The 21,867-nt window shown below is 40.1% G+C and overlaps 1 protein-coding gene across 1 annotated transcript in view; it reads left to right on the forward strand.

The window, feature by feature from the left end:
- BEND4 (BEN domain containing 4) overlaps window positions 1–13,729 on the forward strand; it is a 34,877-nt gene extending 21,148 nt beyond the window's left edge. The window contains exons 4-6 of the mRNA XM_004384642.1: window positions 761–852; window positions 9,399–9,639; window positions 13,512–13,729. Of these exons, the coding sequence (XP_004384699.1) occupies window positions 761–852; window positions 9,399–9,639; window positions 13,512–13,729 (551 nt within the window). The remainder of the gene's footprint in view (window positions 1–760; window positions 853–9,398; window positions 9,640–13,511) is intronic.
- Window positions 13,730–21,867: the final 8,138 nt, after the last annotated feature.

The raw sequence follows: 21,867 nt of genomic DNA on the forward strand, positions 1-21,867 counted from the left end.
TTGGACCAAATCAGCTGAACTTCTTGAGAGGAGAGAGAGTAAGACACTTAGAGTAAGAACTGTATGTCCACAAATATTCATATTAGGAGGCAAGTCTAAATTGCATAGAATTCCTGCTTACTGAAGAATTTAGGAATGAGTCTGTCATTAAAAATGAGTATTATATGGTGGCACAGTGGTTAAAGCGATCGACTGCGAAAGGTGGTGGTTTGGAACCACCAGCAGCTCCTTCAGGAGAAAAATGTGGCAGTCTGCTTCCATAGAGATTTACAGCCTTGGAAACCCTATGGGATCGCTATGAGTTGGAATTGACTCAACAGCAGTGGGTTTGGTTTGGTTTTTTAATATTGATTAAACACTAGTGAAACATAAATTTTCAGTACTTCTAATTTTAAACAGCACTGTTGGGTGCTAATGCTACAGCTGGAGTCAAAGAAGACATGTCGTTTCTGTAAGCTGTTCATAATCATTATTGTTGACCCAAATTCATCTTAGAGTAATTGTTGACTTGAAAATTCTCAGTGAATTGTGCTGAGCCTATGAGAAACCTAAAAATTCTCCCAAAACCATAACATCTGTTCTGGACTTACAAACTGAAATAACTACGGATGTCAAATGAAAGAAGATTCTATTTCCTTTAGAAAATGTCTTTTTATTTATTTATTTTTTTAAAGAAGTTTACATCAGAAATCTTTTTAGACCTTACTTATTTTATTTTCATATTGTGGGATAGCTAATTGTTTTAATTTATTCCACCTAGTGCCCTGCCAGACTGTTCTAGATTACTTGAAGACAGTCCTACAGCACCACAACCAACTCATGATACCACAGCCAGCTGACCAGCCAACCGAGGTAAGTCTCTCATAAAAAGATAAATGTTGCTCCACTTAGAATTTATTGATTACTTAACAGTATATACCAGAACAGATTGACTAGCAAAATACATTTTTGGCTGTCAGAGGTTTGTGGATTCATTACCTGTAAGTGTATGTACTATGGAGAAAGGGCATTCATTTTCTTAACTCATGAAGATTCAACTCTGTAATCTAGGAAAAAAAGGAAGAAGAAAGAACAGTTTAAATAGTGTGGGCAACTATTCCACCATTTTTTTGGCACAGAGGAGCCCTGAAATGGGAGATGCCAACCTGTTGTCCCTTCAGGTAGATCCAGTGTTCTGGAATGTTCCTGATTGTGTGGCATCTCTCACCTTGAGTGAGATTCTCGTGTGTTTAGATACGTATTTTTCAGACATCAGCGACCCTGAACACAAGCCAGTTTCTTCCTCCGGTCCTCACTGTAAGAAACTGCAGTCTCTTGTGATGTGTAGAGAAAACAGCCTCTTTTGGTGGTGATGGTATGTCAGTTTAAACATGGTATCTTTTTACAAGATTTTCAATGCTCAGTTTTGAATACATCTTATTTCCATCTTACTGACTTTAGAACCTAAATCCAGTGGAAGAAGCACCTCCACTGTATCTTACTGGGCTTATCAATGTCTTGGATTGGTAATGATCGATAGTGTTCTATTTAAAAAGTTAAATTGTCTTCACTTGGCAAGGTAAGTTGTTCATGCTGGTAATGGTAGGATGTTGACCCTCTCTCTCATCTTGTGGTCACATATCCGTTGACATTCCTGTATCTAGTTTAAAATCACCCTAAAGTTCCATCCACTGTTTACTGTTTTGGTAGATCTGACTGTGCACTTGTTGTTCGCACTCTGACCCCATGTCATTCTGCAATGAAATACACAAACAAACCACTGTCCAGTTCTCTGCTCCTAAGAAACCAGAGGATGAAAAATGTGGAGTCAGTCTGGTGTGGCTTGAAATTCTGTCACGTTCAGGTGTGGCCAGAGATTCTATTCCTGTTGCTTCCTTTTCCTATAACCTAGAGGAGCTATTTGAAAGGTCTGGTCCATTTCTCTAACCCCTGGCCCATCTCTATTCCCACCACCCTCCCTCTCTTGAACTCAGCTAGAAAGAAACACCAAGTTGAATCTCCCCCTCCCCATCTACCTTCATACTTATTTCCACCTTCACACTTCCCCCCTAAAGGAAACGGTGTCTCTTCCCCTTGCCGATGCTGAGTGTCCACGCAGCTCTGCCCTTCCTCTCCTAGGACTTTGTGCCATCAAATATTCCTTGTTTCTTGCATAGATTTCTCCCCTCCCACTAGTAACAAACACATTCCAATCTCCCCATCCTAAAGGACTTCTTTTCTTCTCTCCCTCTCCTCCAAACATTGTCCTTTCTTTCTCCTTCCATCACAGAGTTCTCCCATAGTATCCTCTGTCAGAACACTTTCCAGTCTGCCCCATGATACGTCTTGGTCTTTGAGGGATGGACCCAGATCTCATCCCCTTTAGCATCCCCAGTGCCATTTCCACAGAAGGCACTCAAGTTCAGCTTGCTGAATGATCACCTCATTTTTTACTGATTAAACATTTGAAAGATGGGTCTATAGGGACGGATTACCCAATAAGCAAGGTAAGCACGTGCTTAGGGCATCAACAAAACAGGGACACCAGTTGTCCAAAGCAAAGACCTATAGGTGCCAAGCAAACAGGACACATTAAATTTTCTTTTATGACATCTTTTCATTTGTTCATTTATAATTATAGCATTTATTACAAAACAATTACAAAATTCAAGTATGAGAAGTTTAAAGCATAATTGATGAAAGTCAGTTTTTCATTGTGGGAGATTAACAGAACTTTACATTGATGGAACAACTAAGTTCAGACTAATTCTTTGGTGTAGAATATGTGGAATATTCTTTTTGTAGAAAATGTGGTGTATGGTAAAAATCTTAGTATCCACATCCACCAAAAATTTTATAATCCAGTTCATCTCATTCCGCTAAAATGGGATACGCCACTTGCATTCAGTTGCTAATATTATAGTCGCATTTAAAAAGAAGTTACATCATGGATAACTAAGACACACACACACATATATATGCATGTATATATAACTAACATATCCTGTTCAGTGAGTGAATAAGCAGAGGAGGGGGCACCACAGATTATCAGTGTTTAGGGCTCTTACATGCCTTAATCTGGCCCTGCTGGTCTGTATTCATTCTCTCCACTCCCTCAGTTTCCCTTTGCTGTTCCACCCCCTGTAATCTGGCTTCACCTCCACTACTCACCAGAATGCTCTGCAAGAGACTACTGGTGTCTTCCCCAATCATTCAGTCCAGGGGCCCCTTTTCTAGCCTTCATCATCTGTAGACTCTCACCCTTCTTCCCACATGCTCCCACTTCCCTCGACCTTAGTGTCAGTACTCTCTCCTGGTTCCCCACCCTTTCCTTACTATGCTTCCATGAGGTTTTCATTCACTGCTCTCTAGCATTTCATCTTTCACCTTCTCTTGCTCTCTGCTCTCTTTCTCTGGACGGTTATGTTCTCTCTCATAACATCAATTCTACTTGTAGGTTTTTTTTGTTGTTGTTAGGTGCCGTCAAGTCGGTTCCACCTCATAGCGACCCTATGCACAACAGAACGAAACACTGTTCGGTCCTGCACCATCCTCATAATTGTTACTATACCTGAGCCCATTGTTGCAGCCACTGCATCAGTCCATCTCGTTGAGGGTCTTCCTCTTTTTCTCTGACCCTCCACTTTACCAAGCATGATGTCCTTCTCCAGGGACTGATCCCTCCTGATAACGTGTCCAAAGTATGTGAGACATACTCTTGCCATCCTTCCTTCTAAGGAGCATTCTGGTTGTACTTCTTCCAAGACAGATTTGTTCATTCTTTTGGTAGTCCATGGTATATTCAATATTCTTCGCCAGCACCACAATTCAAAGGTGTCAGTTCTTCTCCGGTCTTCTTTATTCGTCATCCAGCTTTTGCATGCATACGAGGCGACTGAAAACACCATGGCTTGGGTCAGGCACGTGTTAGTCTTCAAGGTGACATCTTTGCTTTTTAACACTTTAACAAGGTCTTCTGCAGAATATTTACCCATGTGTGTTAACACATCCTATATGTGTATCTGGATCCCCTGTGGCACAGTGGTTAAGAGCTTGGCTGCTAACCAAAAGTCGGCAGTTCACATCCACTAGGTGCTCCTTGAAAACCCTATGGGGCAGTTCTATTCTGTCCTATAGGGTCACTATGAGTCAGAATCAACTTGACAGCAATGGGTTTGGTTTTGGTTTTTTTATATGTATCTAAAGCACCAATCCTGCCTATCAGTTTGTCATACTGCAGTGGCTTGCATTTTCATATGATGCTGGAAGCTGTGCCGCGAGTATTTCAAATATCAGCAGGGTCACCCATAGTGGGTAGGCTTCAGCAGATCTTCCAGCCTAAGACAGACTAGGAAGAAAGGCCTGATGGTCTGCTGCCAAAAATTAGCCAGTGAAAACCCTACAGACCACAACAGAATATTGTCCAGTATGGTGCTGGAAGATGAGTCCCCTAGACTAGAAGGCACTCAAAATACTCAGTGGCTACAACAATGATCTCAAGTATACCCACAACAACAGTCTTGAGTATACTAACAATCATGAAGATGGTGCAGGACCAGGCAGTGTTTTGTTCTGTTGTGCATGGGGTCACCATGAGTCAGAGTCAACTAGACAACAACTAACAACAATAGAATACATGTATCTAGAGCACCAGTCCCTGCAGCTTAGCTCTAGACGTGTTTGTCTAGCTGCCTGTCCAAGAGCGGAATGCCACACACCTCTCAAACTCACCACATCTATTCTGAATACCCATTCTTACACTGTTTTCTCTTTAATAAAGGCACCATCAGCCCCCAGTCACCTCAGGTTAAGTCTTTGGAGATTCACTATTTCCTCTTCTTCAACCTCAACATCCATTCTACAGCCATGTTGAATTATTTCTAGTTCACACTCATCTCTTTTCACCTGGACTGTTGCAGATCCTTTCTTATCCATTGTCCACCCTGCAAAGTTATTTTTCTGAAGTACATATCAGACTAAACGTCACATGCTTAAAATCCATTGATTACTCTCTAGAAGAAAGGTTTCGTATCTTAACTTGACATTTCTATCATACAAAAAGCACAACTGAAAAGCCCACTTCCTCCAAGAAGCTATCTCTGCTTGCTGCTCCCCCTGCTTTGTGCTCATGTAGCACGTTACTCGTAAGTCTAATTCAGAACTATCTGGGTTACTTTATAGTTAACGCACACCTGTCTCTTCCATTTAGTTATGACTCTGAAGACACTGAGCATTGTTCATTGTCATTTTTTCAAATTGACTCACCAGTAGGTCAGAGTTTAATAAGTGTTGGTAGCTAACTGAAGAGAATATACAATCAGAATTCTGTAAAAACAAAGGAAATATCTATATTTCCTCTGGATAGCACTCTTATTTCCTATCAGCACCATTATTACTATAATATTTTTATTGTCACTTTGGGCATTTTCTCATTTTTATTATTTATCACATATTATTTCTTAAGTATGCTAAAACCGGATTATAAATCTCACCCGTAACTCAGAGAGCATTTTGAGTTGCATTTTGGGTTGTAAATTGCTTTTTCTCTTTGTTTTCCTTTTTCTTGGAGAAAATGACATCCAAATGGTATAACCACATTTTATAAGAGCTGTTGAGCTCTTCTCTGTACGAGTGGTTGTTTTTAAGGGTTTGAGAAATCTCCTGCCGTGGATTCTCAGCTCCCTAATCACAATACCTTCCATCTTGAAATAGCCTCAACTCCGATTTTAGGGACACAGCACAGTGTCATGGGCCAAACCCTGAACTTGGGGACAGGTTTCCCCAGCTCTCCCCCTTTGATTTCGAGACCTTAGGAAAGGATTTAACTTAGTTGGCAAAAACAGATACAGTAATCCTCATCTGCCAGGTAAGCTCACAAACCTGAAGGAAAGCAGTTTTAGAAACTATCCAACATTAAATAAATATTTTAAAAATACCACACTGTCTTCTTTTCTAAGAGGGACAGGTGTGCCTGGATATGTACTTTGTCTTTGTTGTTGGTAGTTGCCATCAAGTCAACTCTGACTCATGAGGACTCCGTGTGTGCAAAGTAGAACTGCTCCATATGTACTCACAGGGACCAAAACTAAGGATGATTTTAAATTAAGGACAGTGGAGGTCCTCTGTCTGCAGAAGCCCCTATTTAAAAAAAAGAAAAAGAAATTATAATACAGAATATATATAACATAAAAACTTGCCATTTAAAATCATTTCTAAGTATACAATTCAATGGCATTAAGTATATTCATAATCTTGTGCAATAATCACCACTATTTTCAAAATTTTTTCATCATCCCAAACAGAAACTCTACCCATTAAGCAATAACTCTTCATTCCCCCTCCCCTAGCCTTGGCAGAAGCCCCCTTTTAATGGCCACTTATCGATGTTGCTCTCGTTAAAGTTCTTTAAGGCAAGGAAGTTTAGATTCTGACCTGTAACTTCCCCAATTAATGTTCTCAGAAGCTCTTCAAATGGCCCAGTGCCACAGTGTTAAAATAAATAAATAAGAACTCTTAATTATAGCCACCTTTGTTGAATGTCTGCTCCTGTAGTAAGTACTACCATGGTAGTAAGTACTGTACTATATTAGTCTTTCAGCAAATGTTTATTACACCTGCTCTGTGTCAGTTGAGGAGGCATTGGTGGTTCAGTGGTAGAATTCTCGCCTTCCATGCAGGAGATCCAGGTTTGAGTCTCAGCCAGTGCACCTCATGTGCAGCCATCACCCGTCGGTCCATGGAGTCTTGCACGTTGCTGCGATGCTGAACAGTTTTCAGTGGAGCTTCCAAACTAAGAAGGACTAGGAAGATAGGCCTGGCCATCTACTTCTGAAAATCAGCCAATGAAAACCCTGTGGTCCGCAACCAATCATGGGGATGGCACAGAACTGGGCCGTGTTTCTTTCCATTTGTGTCAGGCACTGTTCTTGGCCCTGGGAGTATGGCATGGAATAAAGCAGATAAAAATCCCAGCCCTCATAAGCTTATCTTCTGGTAGGGAGACTGATGGGCCTTGCACCCTAAACCTGCAAGCTGAGATGATTATCCCTATTTTTACAGAAAGGAGCTGAAGTTTAGAGGAGTTAAGTCACCTGCCCGAGCCCTTACCCAGAGCCCAGCTCTGTAATTACATTGCTGTCACTGCCTGTGAGGAAAAATGAGGCCAAGGATACAGAGTGCTTAGGGCTGCCACCTCAGGCTGGTAATCAGTCGCTCAGTAAATGGTGGCAGTTATTATTAAGGTTCTTGTACAAAAATTTATTTTTGACACAATTAGTGGTTTTAAGGGGAGTGTTAATTCTCCATTTACTTTTTGGATTTGGCTTCTTAAAAATAGAACCAACAGAGCCTCCTAGACATTTTTCTCATCCTGACACACTCAGATATAGACAAGGCTGCTAAGACAACCTGCCTGAAGGTTCCTCCTGCCTCAGGCCCTACCTGGCTGCCATGAGGGTCGAGGAGTCAACCACTCAGAACCATCATAACCCTTCCAGGCTGTGCATGGGAAGCAATGGAATTACTTTCCTGCTGCCTGCCTCCTCCTCTCAGCGCTAACCTTGTATTTCTTATCTTAACTGACATCTCTCAGACCTTTGCTCATTGAATTGGTTGCCTGGCCCCCTTGATTCTCCATCTTTCATCCCTGCCTCTCCATCTGCACTTCCACAGACTTGGTTCATGCCTTCATCATCTCTCACCTCCTGCCATGACAGCAACCTGGGCCAAGGGAACCTTTGGAACCTCTGGGCTTCTGGTCTTTTTTTTTTTTTTTAAAGCATATAACATGTGCCAGGCACTGGTCTATGCTCTGGGAATAAAGCAGTGAATGTTGTTAGTTGACCACTGAGTCAGTTCCAACTCATGGGGACCCCAGTGTGTGCAGGGTAGAATTGAGTTCTCTAGGGTTTTCAAGGATGTGACCTTTCAGAAGCAGATCACCAGGCCTGTCTTCCAAGACACCTCCTGGTATGTTTGAACCACCAACCTTTTGGCTAGTAGTAGTCAAGCGCTTAACCTTTTGTGCCACCCAGGGACTTGTTCCTGGTCATCTTTTGATCACCTCTTGTACACAGGGTCATCCGTTGTGCACAGAGCAAGGGTTGGCTTATACTTCCTAATATTCACATCTTAAACCCATGATAATCTGGTTCTTCCCATTTTACATGTGGAGAAACTTTGGTCTAAGGAGGTGAAGTAACTTGTTTAAGAAACATATCTAATACACAGAACCAAGATTCAGTTCAAACCCAGTGTGGCTCTAAGTTCAGTGCACAAACCACTCACTTCAACTACCTCCTTTAAAAAGGAAACTAAATCACACTCTTGCTAGTTCAAGAAAGGATGACTGCTGTAGTGAGTTTCCATGTATGTAATGCAGTGAGAATTTTGTAGCCAAATCTGGCTGCCTCTTTCCTTTTGGTTCCTATGCCATTTACCTATCTCAGTGCTTAACTGATCAGACTATTTTTTGAAATAAAACCCTATCAGACCCAAACACTGACAAGTTTATAACCTGTAGTAAATTTGCAGAGTTGTAAAACTGAATGAGTTTTCTCTTCTTTATTTTGTACACCTTAATTACTGGGGAAGGAGTACGTTAAAACTGAGATCATGGGTTAGTTAATTTGTCCTGGACTGTAGAATTTTATGGACAACCAGAACTAAAGTAATGGTTGTGTAGGTGCAATTGAGTAAACATGGTTTATAAATGTTACAGAAATTCCCGTAATTAGTCCCATTGCAGCTATTTAGCCTGGGAATTTTATAGTAGACATAAATTACGATCGTGAAAAGTAAGAAAAATTTTGAGTTGACATAGTGGCATTTGCAAAAGCTATAATTTGAGGAGACATGTTTTGCATTATTAATTTTTTTTCAAGTTTCCACAGTTCCCCCTTTTCAAATTTTTGTATGTTGTTTTCACTGTAATGCAGTGGCTATCAGGTGTTAGGTATGTTAAACCCAAGTAATACCTTGTGAAAAATAGACCGCCTGCCTCATTTCTCAATGTACTTAACTGCGAACCAAAGGATGAAGAGACCGATTTGATCACACTCTTCAAAGTCATTTTCGCATATTTTAATAGATTGAAAAGGAAAGTTACAGATTATATTTAAATAGTGTTCCTTGTCATTGGATCTTGACACATTTTAACCTACCTGTTAAAATGCAAGTTATAAATAGCTCCTCTTTCAAAGTTGTTCATTATACCTCATTGGTTCTTGTTATAGAAAATGCAAATGTAATTTGAAAAGTGCCCATTCTGAGTGCGAGCAATTACTTGTGCTCTTCAATACCTGGTTCATTGTCAGCATCGCCACTTGGTTAAAAAGCATGTTTGCCTTTGAAATGGAGATCGCCTTGGCTTCTGGCTGGCTGGCCAAGTAGGTATTGAGAAAACCTTTTGCTTTTTCCAGGGAAGCAAGCAGCTTTTGAACAACTATCCTGTCTACATAACGAGCAAACAGTGGGACGAGGCTGTAAACTCTTCAAAGAAAGATGGGAGACGGCTCCTTCGATACCTCATCAGATTTGTTTTCACGACCGATGAGCTTAAGTACTCATGCGGCCTTGGGAAAAGGAAAAGGTCAGTGCAGTCAGGAGAGACAGGTCCTGAAAGACGCCCTCTGGATCCAGTTAAAGTAACATGCCTCCGAGGTACTGCATCCTTCCGCTCAGTGTCCGCCATCTGTGATCTCATTTCACCGCATTGGCTATGGCTCCCCGCGTACAAGTGTTCAGCCTTACTGTATTTTGGTTTTTTTTTCCGCTGCGAGCTTATAGGTTTCTTGTGGCCCATCCACTTGGTATTGAGAAGTTCTTTAAAAACTCCCCGTTTGCTTGAGCCTTGGTGTTCTCACTTAATGGTACATAAACATTGCATAGCACCTCATGTTTCATATTTCAAATTTAGATTTTCATTGCTACCAGAGAGTCAAACCCACCAGCTGCTCCACAGGAGAAAGATGTGGCGGTCTGCTTCGGTAAAGATTTATAGCCTTGGAAACTCTGTGGAGCAGTTCTACTCTGTTCTGTAGGGTCACTATGAGTCGGCATTGACTCAGCAGCAATGGGTATATATTATTTGGTCAAATGATACCCCATTTCCTCTTCTAGCCTGTGCTCCCTTCTAGCTACGTTTTCAAGAATACTTGTCCCCAACTCCTTAAATTTGATTAGAGTTCATTTTCCTTAGTGCCTAAACTATACCTTGCCCAGTCAATCTTTCTTCTATTAGTTAAAAAATAAATTTCTGCTTAAAAGTATGGTTTAGATAATACTGTTTCATCAGTATTAACAGGTGACTACTTTGCAGCTAATCTCACTATTATAGGCCCGACTGGGTGGGGAGGAAGAATCGAGAGATAGCCAATTGATTCAGCAAGTGCAAATAAACAATATAAATAGAAACATTAGAGTGTCGACAAAAACACCATTCACACCTGAAAAACCCATATCAGAAAGCTCAGATATTAACCTGTCTGGTTCAGTAGCAATTGTATTGGTTGACAAGACTTAATATCGATTTGCTCTGGACAGGGATCCATATGTTTCCTGGAGAGAAAGTCACAGATGAAAAACATGGTCATGGATACATCCTTGGTTATCAGAAAGGAGAGGGAGCCCTCTCTACTCCTACATCCCTCTGGGATGGCCACAATGATACTCAAACATTTGTGTGTCTAAGACATGCATGTAGTGTTAGCAGCCTAGATTCCCTGGGCCCATTCCCTGGGGCCCACGCATTGCTGCTTTTCCCAAGCACCTCAGGTGATTCTGGTGCAGGTGGCGCATATTGAGAAAGGTAGCTGAAATGAATGTTAATTAGGCACAGGCGTTCCAGAGTACTCAGCCTTGGCCAGTCTGAAAATCCCACTTACTCAAAGAGACGGGGGTGACAGAAATTTCCAGGGTCTGTCTTAGCGAACCAGTCATGAGTTTCCTTTATCCACCAACATCATGAAAGATAATGGAGTAACTCACCAAGAGACAGTGGGGAGCTTAGGGACCTTACTGAAGACACCCACTGTGTGTACTCAGGGAAGTTATCCTTAGGCTCAAAAGGAAGTTAAGGAGTCTCGCAACTGTATGCCTTTCCGGAAATTCTTAAGTATCTTACATTTTAACTAGCAAGTCAGTGAAACAGTGATAAAAATACATCCCAAAGCACCAATGCCGCTGTCCTGAGAACATGGCTGGACCGAACATCACACAAGTGCAGTTCAGGCTGCCTAACCAGAAATTACATTCTCCGGCTGGTTTCTCACTTGGTGGCCACAGCCCACAAGCTTCCACCCTTGGGGTGGAGAATACATAGACAAGAAGTGGTTATTATCTGAGTTGTGGGGCACCTGGTTAGAGCATTGAAGTGTTTATCCCAAAGGCTGAAATCATTGGGCCTTCCTTTGAACTAGGTGTGATTCCCTTCATAAAGATTTAGGTGATATGGCACCCTGCTTGGCAGGCCTGGTGACGCCAGGGGGTGAACATCCTTGCTGTGGTAAGCAAGATTGGAATAGCCAAGGAAGCCCTCAGACTTTGGACACACTAGTGATGGAAAATAGGGTGCTATGGGGAATGGAATCAAATTCCAGGCTGTGACTGCTCCCTAAAGTAGTTTGACCGTAGTGGAAAGAGGAAGTATCTTTCATCTCATTGGAGGGCCTGTGAAGATGCTTCGTATTTGTGTAGCAGAATGAGCTCTACTTTTAGCTCTCGATAGCCTTTGCCACAATACTAGGGAAAGTCCTGCCGTAACAGTGGATATGAGGGAGGAGGCGGGAGAGGCAGGTCACAGAGCAGCCCACTCTGGCCGAATTGCGATGTTGCAGCTGACTTTTGCAGGACAAAAAATTCTTGCACTCGTTCATTAGCCTTTATTTCCTCTCGTTGACCATTTTAGTGTTTTGTTCTCTTGTGTTCATGAGTGTGGGTGAATCTGGACAGACAGGAAAGTTACTTAAGAACTAAGTTACTTAAGAAACAGCTTCTGAATACTTACTGGGACTTAAGAAGACATAAGAGGAATAGAAAACAGAATCCCTGTCTCCTGGAGTTTATAGTCTGGCAGGAGATGATTTGAGGACAATTGAGACTAGCATGAAAACACAAGGAAAATAAGTGGGAGTGGGCTAAATAGGTTAGCCTCAGAGATTGCAGAATACTGCCTTCTGTACAAGATTATAGTGACACCTAAATTTGAGAATTATTCTTCAGGTTTCCCAGGTCTGCACCTCAGGATTAGCCACCTGGCAGTTTTGTAGTATGAGAAGCTGAATGAACATGGTTCTTTCCCCCAAGGAAGGTAACCAGGGCTGGGACTAAGGTGAGGCTCTCGCCTCAGGCACAAAATTTAAGGGAATGCCAAAAAACTTAGTAACTACCGTGCTGCTTCTCTGTTAAACCAGACTCTGCTGAGATGTGCGCAGCTCAGTTGATGAGGGCTTTTTCTGGTTGAAGTGCTTTAAAGTGTCAGCCTCTTCATAGGGTAAATAGGGCCAGCAATTTCAAATTTTCACACAATTCTGATCCTACAACCAGAACTATTACATTGTATTGTGGAGAGAGTAGTGCTGGAGAAGTACAGGCGTGTAAATTAGTGTTACCTTGAAGTTTTAAACAGCTGTGCAAGAACAGTTTGACTTACAACTTTTTCTGAAATGTTCACTTCAGTCTGCAAGTGTTCATATTAAAATAGCTACTTCAGAATTATCTATGTACCCTACCCGCTTGAGAAAACAGAGTAAGGGTTAATTTGAGCTCAGTCTGAGGGAGGCCACGTTTGTTTCATTGGAGTCAGGTATATATACGTGTGTGTTATACATATGTGCACACACACACATACATGCACACACACACATACACAAACACACACACTTAGAAAATACCCTTTATACTTTTTATATACTCACTCTTCCAGACATGCTAATTGTTTTTCTGATGAAATTAAATATTTAGAGGAAATCTCATTTAAAAATATTTGTCAGTGTATGTATAGATACCAAAATTAGAAAAATAAGCACAGCCTATTATGCACCATTTTAGGAACGTGGAAACCTTTTCTGAACTAAAACATAGGCACCTTCTCACTCGTTGGGGCTTTGGTTTTATTGTACTCGGTCTTCAAGTTAGTAGCTCGTTAAAGAATACCATACTCTTGATATTTTATTTGCTTCTGGAGATAGTTAACATTCTAAAACTGTGAGCAAGTAACATGGGTTCAAAACATGAGTTTTGAAATGTACTCCATAACTTACATCAAGCATGGTGCATACTGTAGTTTAGAAATCAAAGTTACGTTCCTTAGAGGGATTACGCCCTCACTACGTGATTTTTACTTTGCACTTAAGAAGAACCCTTACGTGGAACAAGTTAGGTCTAAGGAGTAACATCATCATGGCATTACATTGAATTTCCCATAAAGCTTTTCTTTAGAGCTTTTGTTTAAGTGTAAGCAGCCTCTCCTATTATCTTCTACAAAAACCAGCTGTTTCTCTCTCTCTTTTTTATTGTTGCGTATGTTCCCACAGAATTCATTAGGATGCACTGTACCTCCAACCCCGATTGGTGGATGCCCTCGGAGGAGCAAATAAACAAAGTGTTCAGCGACGCTGTGGGTCACGCCCGGCAGGGGCGGGCAGTGGGGACTTTCCTGCACAACGGCGGCTCGTTTTATGAAGGGATCGATCATCAGACTTCGCAGGATGAAGTCTTCAATAAAAGTTCCCAGGATGGATCTGGGGATTAGTGGACAAAATCCTTCCACCATAGCAGCTGATCCTTTCAAGAGTTCTAATTGTGAATGTCCTGTTAACATCACCTAGAGTCCAAAGCATGTCTTTCTGTCATACTTTAGACATCCTAAACCTTAACTCTCTTAACCTACTGCCACAATTCCCAAATAGAAATCCATTTTAGGGTTGTTTGGGAAGTCTATGGAGCATACAACAGACTTTAAGAATATTATATTATAAAAAACAAAAACTGTGAATTTATTTTAAATGATTACTAGTTAGACAATGAGGGTGGAAAAATAGGTGAGCTCCTAGTTAGCAGTCTGAAATCTTCAAGTGAGTTCAACTTCCTGAAAAAAGCTGGTCCCCAAGGAAGAAGGGGTTAGTTAGTATTCCTATCCATGGGAGAATGTAGAAAAATGCAGTTATTTTAAGGGACAAGGAACAACATTGTCTTGTTTGAATTCAAATACATTGTTTTTCTGTTTTCCAACGATTTGAATTGATAGTTCTCATCTAAGACATAGGATAAATGACGTGGTATGCTGTCTCTATATTGGTAAAGCCTATTATTAGGAGCCCTGGTGGTGCAATGGTTAAGCGCTCAGCAGATAACTGAAAAGTTGGCAGTTGCAGCCCACGCAGAGGTTCTGTCGGAGAAATACCTGGCAATCTGCTGCCTTCAAGATTAAAACCTAGAAAACCCTATGGGGCAGTTCTCTGTCAGATGGGATCGCTATTAGTCGAAATCGACTTGACGGCATCTAACAACATTATTAAAAAAGAAACCAGAGAACAGAGTCCACCTCTACAGACAGTGACTAATCGGAAGTCAGCTATTTCTCTCATCTATTTTTGCAAAAAGTTCCACTATGTGGTCTCTGGAGTTTATAAACAGTGATAGTTTTCATTATGTCAGTCAAGAAACATCCAGAGATCCAAAACTACTTTGAAATGCTTGACTGTGTAGGTTTGTAGACCCACAGTTTCCATAGCCTTAAATCAGGCTTTGTTGACACAATGCCAGAGTGATTGGTTGAGCAATGAGAAATTCAATCACTTAGTTGTTTGGTTCCCTGAGGACCAAACGACTGGTGTGACTATTGGGATTCACTGGCTTGACCAGATGTTCTGGCATTGTATACACAGTTTCAAGGCCATTCTGAGCACTATGCAATGGGCTTGTCTGTAAATTCTCTGAAATTTGAGGGGCTTTCTGTCCTGAGTTGATCTTTAGAATTTGCATAAAACCTTAGTTTGTGCCAATGTCATTGTTGAAAATGTTTTATCACAACTGTTGTGTGCCTCCTTCCCCACAATGTTCCCCTGAGCTATAAGCTCCAGCTAAGTTAACACTGTACCAATCCCACCCACTTCCCCTGTGTTTCATTTGTTGACCTCCATATGTGAAATTAGTGATGTCTTTGGAACCATTCTTAAAAATGACTGCTGTAGAATTCCTGAGAGTTTCAGGTTTGGATGTCAGGAAAGGCTTCCTTTATCAAATTAGTCCAGATTACTACATTCTTTGTAGAGCAAACGACTAAATTGGGCAGGTTTATTGAAAGCTATTAAGCGTCCTCTACAAATATGACTAAGGGTTTTGAAAATTGCTTAGAAAGTCATTTAAAGTTCCACAGCATCTATTTATAAGGTGTTTTGTGTTTTTTGTTTTGGACACTTTTTGTCAAAATTAATTATCCTTCCCATTCAACAATTAGCATCTACTCTATGCAAAGCCTTAGAAACAGGGCCTTCTATAGCTTTTGCTATGATTATTAGCTTTCATCCATTGAAAAGTTTAATATTTATGGAGCTGGCCATTTGTCAGATCTGTTAAATGGTGCATGGGAAACTACTATTTCAATCCTCTTTTGGGCAAATTAACTAAATTTGGAAGTAAATAAAGGATATACACAAGTGTGATGTTGCTTATCAGGAACCATAAGACTAATAACTTTGGCTATCCAAGGATGAAAGATACTTCTTACCTTGAAAAGCTTTCAGAAATCTGAGAAGTCAGTGTCTTGTGAGATTCTTTAACAACATGAACTCTTGGCCAGAAGAAAAGCACCACCTCATCTGTCTTTACATCTGACCTTTTGTTTGTTTATGCTGGGCTTTAGTTATTCTTACTGATTAGTGTCCTTTTTTCTATAGCAGAAATATTTCACCACTGCTTTTAAAAAAGAGGTCTGGTGGTGGTAAGCAGAGTGATTGGTTAAGAGCTCAGCTGCTAACCAAAAGGTCAGCGGTTCGAATCCACCAGTTGCCCCTTGGAAACCTTATGGGTCAGTTCTACTCTGTCCTATAGGGTCGCTATGAGTCAGAATCCACTCAATGGCAACAGGACTTTAAAAAAATCTTCCAGCCTTTAGTGTTTTCCTGCAAGCTTAAGGATTCTTTTACTTTCCCAATCCAAGGGACATCTTTGTGTCCTGTGTTGTGCTGGTTGTCAGTGAGGGTGATGAGAACACCTCCTGCGCTCAAATCTCCATAGCCTTAAACATTGCCATGATTAAGGATGAAGTGCTTGCATTACTGCTGTGAGGGAGGGTGACAGGAACCCTCTGTTTAGCTATAATTATTACCACCACCCAAGAAGGCTGCTGTGGTAGGCTCTGCCTCCCAAAGTGCGTATTTGCACACGACCATTGGTCCAAAGGCACACTTGATCTCTGTCTCCTAACACCCAAATTCCAAAACGTTGGTATTACATGTTAGCTGTCCCTTTTGCATGTGAGGAAACCAAGGCCCAGAAAGATGAACTGACTTACTCAGCATCACACAGCCAGTTTTAATGCCTCTCCTGGACCATCCCCTGCTTCCCAGTCAGATGTGTTTCTTCCATTATACTTTTCACTTTCTGCGTAATTGCTGTATTTCTCTAGCGTGGCCCACCACCTGACCTAGGCATTAACAGCCACTTAGGCTATAATACAGTATCTACTTAGATATTCTGCTGTCACCTCTTCTTAGTACATGTCCTGTGGCTGCCGGCTGAGCTTCATCTTTATGGCTGGTGTCGTACCTGGGTTCCATGGTAGTTGACTGCATGGCCACTTGATTTTTAAATCACGGCATAGGAAGTTCTTTATTTAACTTTTAATAAGACCATGGTGACCTCTGTGTAGAACCAGTTGCCATCAAGTTGACTCCAACTCATGGCAACCCCGTGTGTGTCAGAGTAGAACTGTGCTCCATAGGGTTTTCAGTGGCTGATTTATTGGAAGTAGGTCACTGGACTTTTCTTCCGAGTCACCTCTGGGTGGACTCAGACCTCCAGTTCTTCGGTTAGCAATTGATTGGATTAACTGTTGGCATCATCCAGGTACTAACGATTTCTCACCACTAAGACTGGATGTTATCATTGCTCTGTCAGTTGATCTCTTTGGAGACCTGAAGATGTTGCTTATTTTCTTGTTTCAATTTTTTCACATCTTTATCTGGCAATTGGACAAATTTCTCTCATGGCGAGAAACTTAGTCTCATGTCAGCTCTTGGAATCCTCCTTGAGACATTATAGTATTGGCATAAAGTAGATTGAATTAAAACAGAGTTCAGGATACAGCTGTGTTTCACTTCAGTGTTGAGAGAAGAAGGTCACAGGGTTGGCCTGACACTGAAGACTAAACTTGGCATTTTTGTCCATGGCTAGGTGTGGTCTGTAATCCAGGCTATCAGAAGAGTCCATACCTACCAGCAGTAACAATGTCTTGGTGTGTCCTGTGTTTTCCCAAATGTAAACTCATGTCCCAAAGATCATGCCTGCTTTTCACAGTGAACTGAAGCCTCAAGTGCAGTTCTGACCAGGCTCAAGATAACTGTTCAATGATCTGTACAGGAGAGGTTCGGCCAGGAACTGTCCGACGTGAGCAGTATTCTGCAAGTAGTTATTAAAGTCATGTTTTGCACCGTCTCTTTTGAAGGTACATTGTACAAAGTCCCATAGCTTAACCTCAGCGTTAAGTGCTTTGGAGAAAAATTCAACATTTAAGTTTGTACCTTCCCCTTTTACTTGAAAATATTTCATCAGGCTTCTGAACTCAGGCTTCACTCTCCTGGTGGTCCTCATTTCTGCCAGTGTTTAGGTTACTGTCACCACTTGTTTCCCGTAAGGCTTCACTGGGAATGTGAAGGATAATATAAGAGCATCTGCAGAAAACTGTTCTCATCTCCTTTGCTAGGTGAGCTAAGAGATACATGTAGATGTTTCAAAGCTGTAGAGCAAGTGGGTGATTTATATTTGGGTCATTTCTTATCCCTTCATCAGTCATAAACACACTAACATAATAGATTCCTTCATCAAGATTATAAGGAGATATAAGGTATTACAATATATTACTTGATTCAGTTAGTCCATGTAGCATTAACTAATGGTAAGTAACATTGATAAAATGGTTTTTTTAAGTCCAGTAACTTGAAATACCAGATGTTTCCCTTTGATCTAGACAGTAATCCAAATCTGGCAATCTAAAGGCTCATTATTGCTACATTTTCCTGCCACCTTTAATGGCTTGTGCCTCCCTTCAGCTGCTATCAGAAAGTACTTACATTATGGAGCGTCACATAAGATGAAACGTGCTGTTTTCAGAAAAGCAAACATACATAGCCGTCATTCAGATTCTATCTCATTCTGTATATGCTCTAGAAGCTAAACCTAACACCAACTGACTACCTCCTTGGTTTCTTCTTAGATTTCAGTTATATTTAAAATTGTCACTCTTGGGATAACTTAATTTTTAGAAAATATTTCAATGTATAACTTTTCTCATTCCATGCTATATCATTTCACAGTACAAATCTGTGTTAACTTTTAACAGCTCTTATATACAAATTTTTAGGAATGTAATAGAAAATGATTTTGCACATATGGTGCAAGTCTTGCTGGTGTATGTTTAATGTGCCGACACTTGCCAAAACTGCTTGGCAAAACATGTCAAATAGAGTGCTTGAGTCAGAACTCTAATGTAAATGTGTCGAAACAGCAGTGTGTATCATGATGTATTTTTGTAAACATAGTGATGGCTTCTTTCAGTAGTGTAAGTGCTGGATAAAAATAACTATTTGGAATGATTTAGGAAAATGTCACCTAGCTGATGGCCCTCTGCAACGTTACTTGCACTGTCAGCCGATGGTATTGGTTTCTTTATTGATTTTAGAGGAGAGCAAAAAATTGACATCGGACAGCAGGGAGTGCAAAAATAGTAACCCATCACTTCTTTCCTTCTAAATATGTAAAATTCAAAAGTGTAACTGATATATTGACACATTAGAGACCTTTTATCCTCTACAGTGTATTCAGTTGCAAGAAACATTGAAAGGACTGGACTTCACTCATCCAACTTTGTCAGTCTGGCTGTTTTAAGTCATTAAGTTACCAAATCTTTGCAAAACAGTGACCAAATTAATTTTCCTTGTGACCAGCCATCATTGTTGTGTGCCATCGAGTCAATTCCAACTCATAGCAACCCTATATGACAGAGTAGAACTGCCCCATAAGATTTCCTAGGCTGTAGTCTTTATGGGAGCAGATTGCCAGGTCTTTTCTCCTGTGGAGCAGCTGGTGGGTTTGAACCACCAACCTTCTGGTTGGCAACCGAGCACTTAGCCATTGCACCACCAGGGCCCCTTTGACCATCCATAGCTGGCTAATATAAGGGCTATATTTTCACTGAATCACAACTCCCTAAATTGCAATGAAGATACTCTGCTAATAAGACTCATTTGAAAACCTGTTCATTCTCAGAATAATTGGCACCAGTACAAGTGGCCAGATGGGTCTTGGCCATGTTGGCAAACTTTAGGCCCATTCAAAATCACTAACAGCATCAATAGTAACTATAGCTAAGATTTATTGAGTTCTTATGTACCAGGTACTTTGCTAAGCACTTTAATGCATTCTCTCATTTTAATCCTCGCAACAACCCTGTGAGGCTTTTACTGTTATTATCCCCATTTTACAGATAAGGAAACTGCCCAAGGTATTCTGCTAATAAGAGGATCATTTTTTGGACTTAATAAGCAGAATGACTAGTTCTCAAAGCCCATCAACATTTTGGAATGAATTTGTTGTTTTATTATCTCATTGAGGGAAAGTTATTTGTGTTGTTAAAAAAGCATTTTCAAAGTATGTCAGTGCTTACGTAGGAGCTTATAAACTATACATCCTCTGGGACCTACCCAGTTTTCTCCATAAGGCTTGACTTATGTAAGATCCTAAGATGAACACTGGAAAAATTTTAAAGAAATGAGTAAATAAAAAGCACTAACTTGTTCATACTTGCATCATAGGTTCCCAGTACACAAATGCAGGAATATTAAAGCAGCAACTTGAACTCAGTGAAGTGATAGTCTTGGGGAAGTCCTACAGATTAGAAATGGCACTGGTTATCAGTTAGCCAATGTCTTATTTTCACATTTGTTGTCTTTGTAGCCTAAGAATTGATAAGTCTGATCTGGAAGAAGAGTACTTAATTTATGATGTCACTGTGAGAACTGTTGTGAAATTTTGTAGGAAAATACAGTAATCCTTTCAGTTGATTTGTTTCTGTAGTTTTGGCTCTAACATTCCTTTGGCTGTGCTTAAGTTCAAGAGCATGCCATGAGGGGCCTAGCTTGTGCTTCTTGGGAACAGGGCATGCCAGACCATGAGGTAGGTCATGAAACATTCAAGGTCACTGGTCCAGCCCAACCCTGCCCAATTTAAGCGTTGCCTTTATGTCTTTCCTCTCTGGAACTTCATGTAGCAGCCTAACACCGGGGCCAACTTGCCTTTACTCTGTTTTCTATGATGAATACTTGTGGAAAAACTGTGACAAATCCATTGATCCTAATATTTTTTATTGTTGGAGTTTTGTTGATTCTCTATGAATAATTTCTATTTCCTTGTACTGTGTAGAGTTAATACGTACTGGGGATATGTCAATAAAACTACAAATGCATAGTGTAATATAGAATAGCAAAATTTTTTGTGAATAATTTGTATAGAAGAGTAAGTTGTTTTTTAAGTGTTAGGCACATTTCTTTTAGTAACTTAAAATGTTATAAGAGTTTTTTAAACATTCAATATTTTTAATTATAAGAGACATTTGTTACTAGAGCCAGTTATTTCAGGTGTTCTAATTGGAGTATTGATTTTATTACCTCATATACCTCTAGAATGCCACATGTTCTGTTGGGGATGAAATTGCACAATAAATGTCAAGTCTCTGTTAAGTGTTTTAACTTGGCTTTTGCATCTTTCTCCAATTTGTTGAAGAAGGTTTTTTGGATAGAGAACTTTTTTTTTCTTGATGGTAAGACTTTTTTGCTTGTCTCTGAGCACCAAGAAAATGTTATATGCTGAATACCCAAATAAAAAAGACTCAGTTACATCAAGGAAGTGACCAAAATCATCCAAAAATTTATTTGATCTAGTGAATGAGAGGGATAATCAATGGTGGAGTGATGTGGAATCCAAGCAGATTTCCTTCCAATCCAACATCTTTGTATATCCACATATAAACATCCATGCATCCCACTCATAATACCATTCTATTAGAGAGCACAAAAATCCTACAGCTGCTACTCATGACCTTTAAAAATGAACAAATGTTGATTATTTATGGTTTTTAATCTGATTACAAAAGCAAAAGTGCTGTGGCTAAATAAGGCAGCACAGTTGTGATCTGACATATCAACTATTATAGAACAGCAAAGGTTGAATAAATGTTATTTCAAAACACATTTCATCTTAGAGAAAATGTAAAGATGTTTTATTTTTGCACTAGAAGATTCAAAGTTTTAACTGGTAGTTTTAGATGTAAGAGCATAATTTAGTCCAAATAATTTTGGTTATAATTGGGATATTTATTAAAATGAAATTAAAATTATTTTACTGTCCAAAGAATTAAAGAGGATGAGTAAGTAACTTGGGTTGTTGAATATTTTGTAGCAGGCACAAGTGGTAAACCAACAGATCAAAAAAGTATTAGGAATAAGTTCAGCAAGGTTGCAGGATGCAAAATCAATATACAAAGTTCAATTTTATTTCTACATGTTAGCAGTGAACAATCTGAAAAAGAAATTAAGAAAACAGTAACATCAAAAAGAATAAAATACTTAGGAATTTTTTTTTTAATTATTTATTTTATTTTTTTTATTGTACTTC

Source organism: Trichechus manatus, unplaced genomic scaffold (assembly GCF_000243295.1).
Source record: "Trichechus manatus latirostris isolate Lorelei unplaced genomic scaffold, TriManLat1.0 scaffold00126, whole genome shotgun sequence".
NCBI lineage: Eukaryota > Metazoa > Chordata > Mammalia > Sirenia > Trichechidae > Trichechus > Trichechus manatus.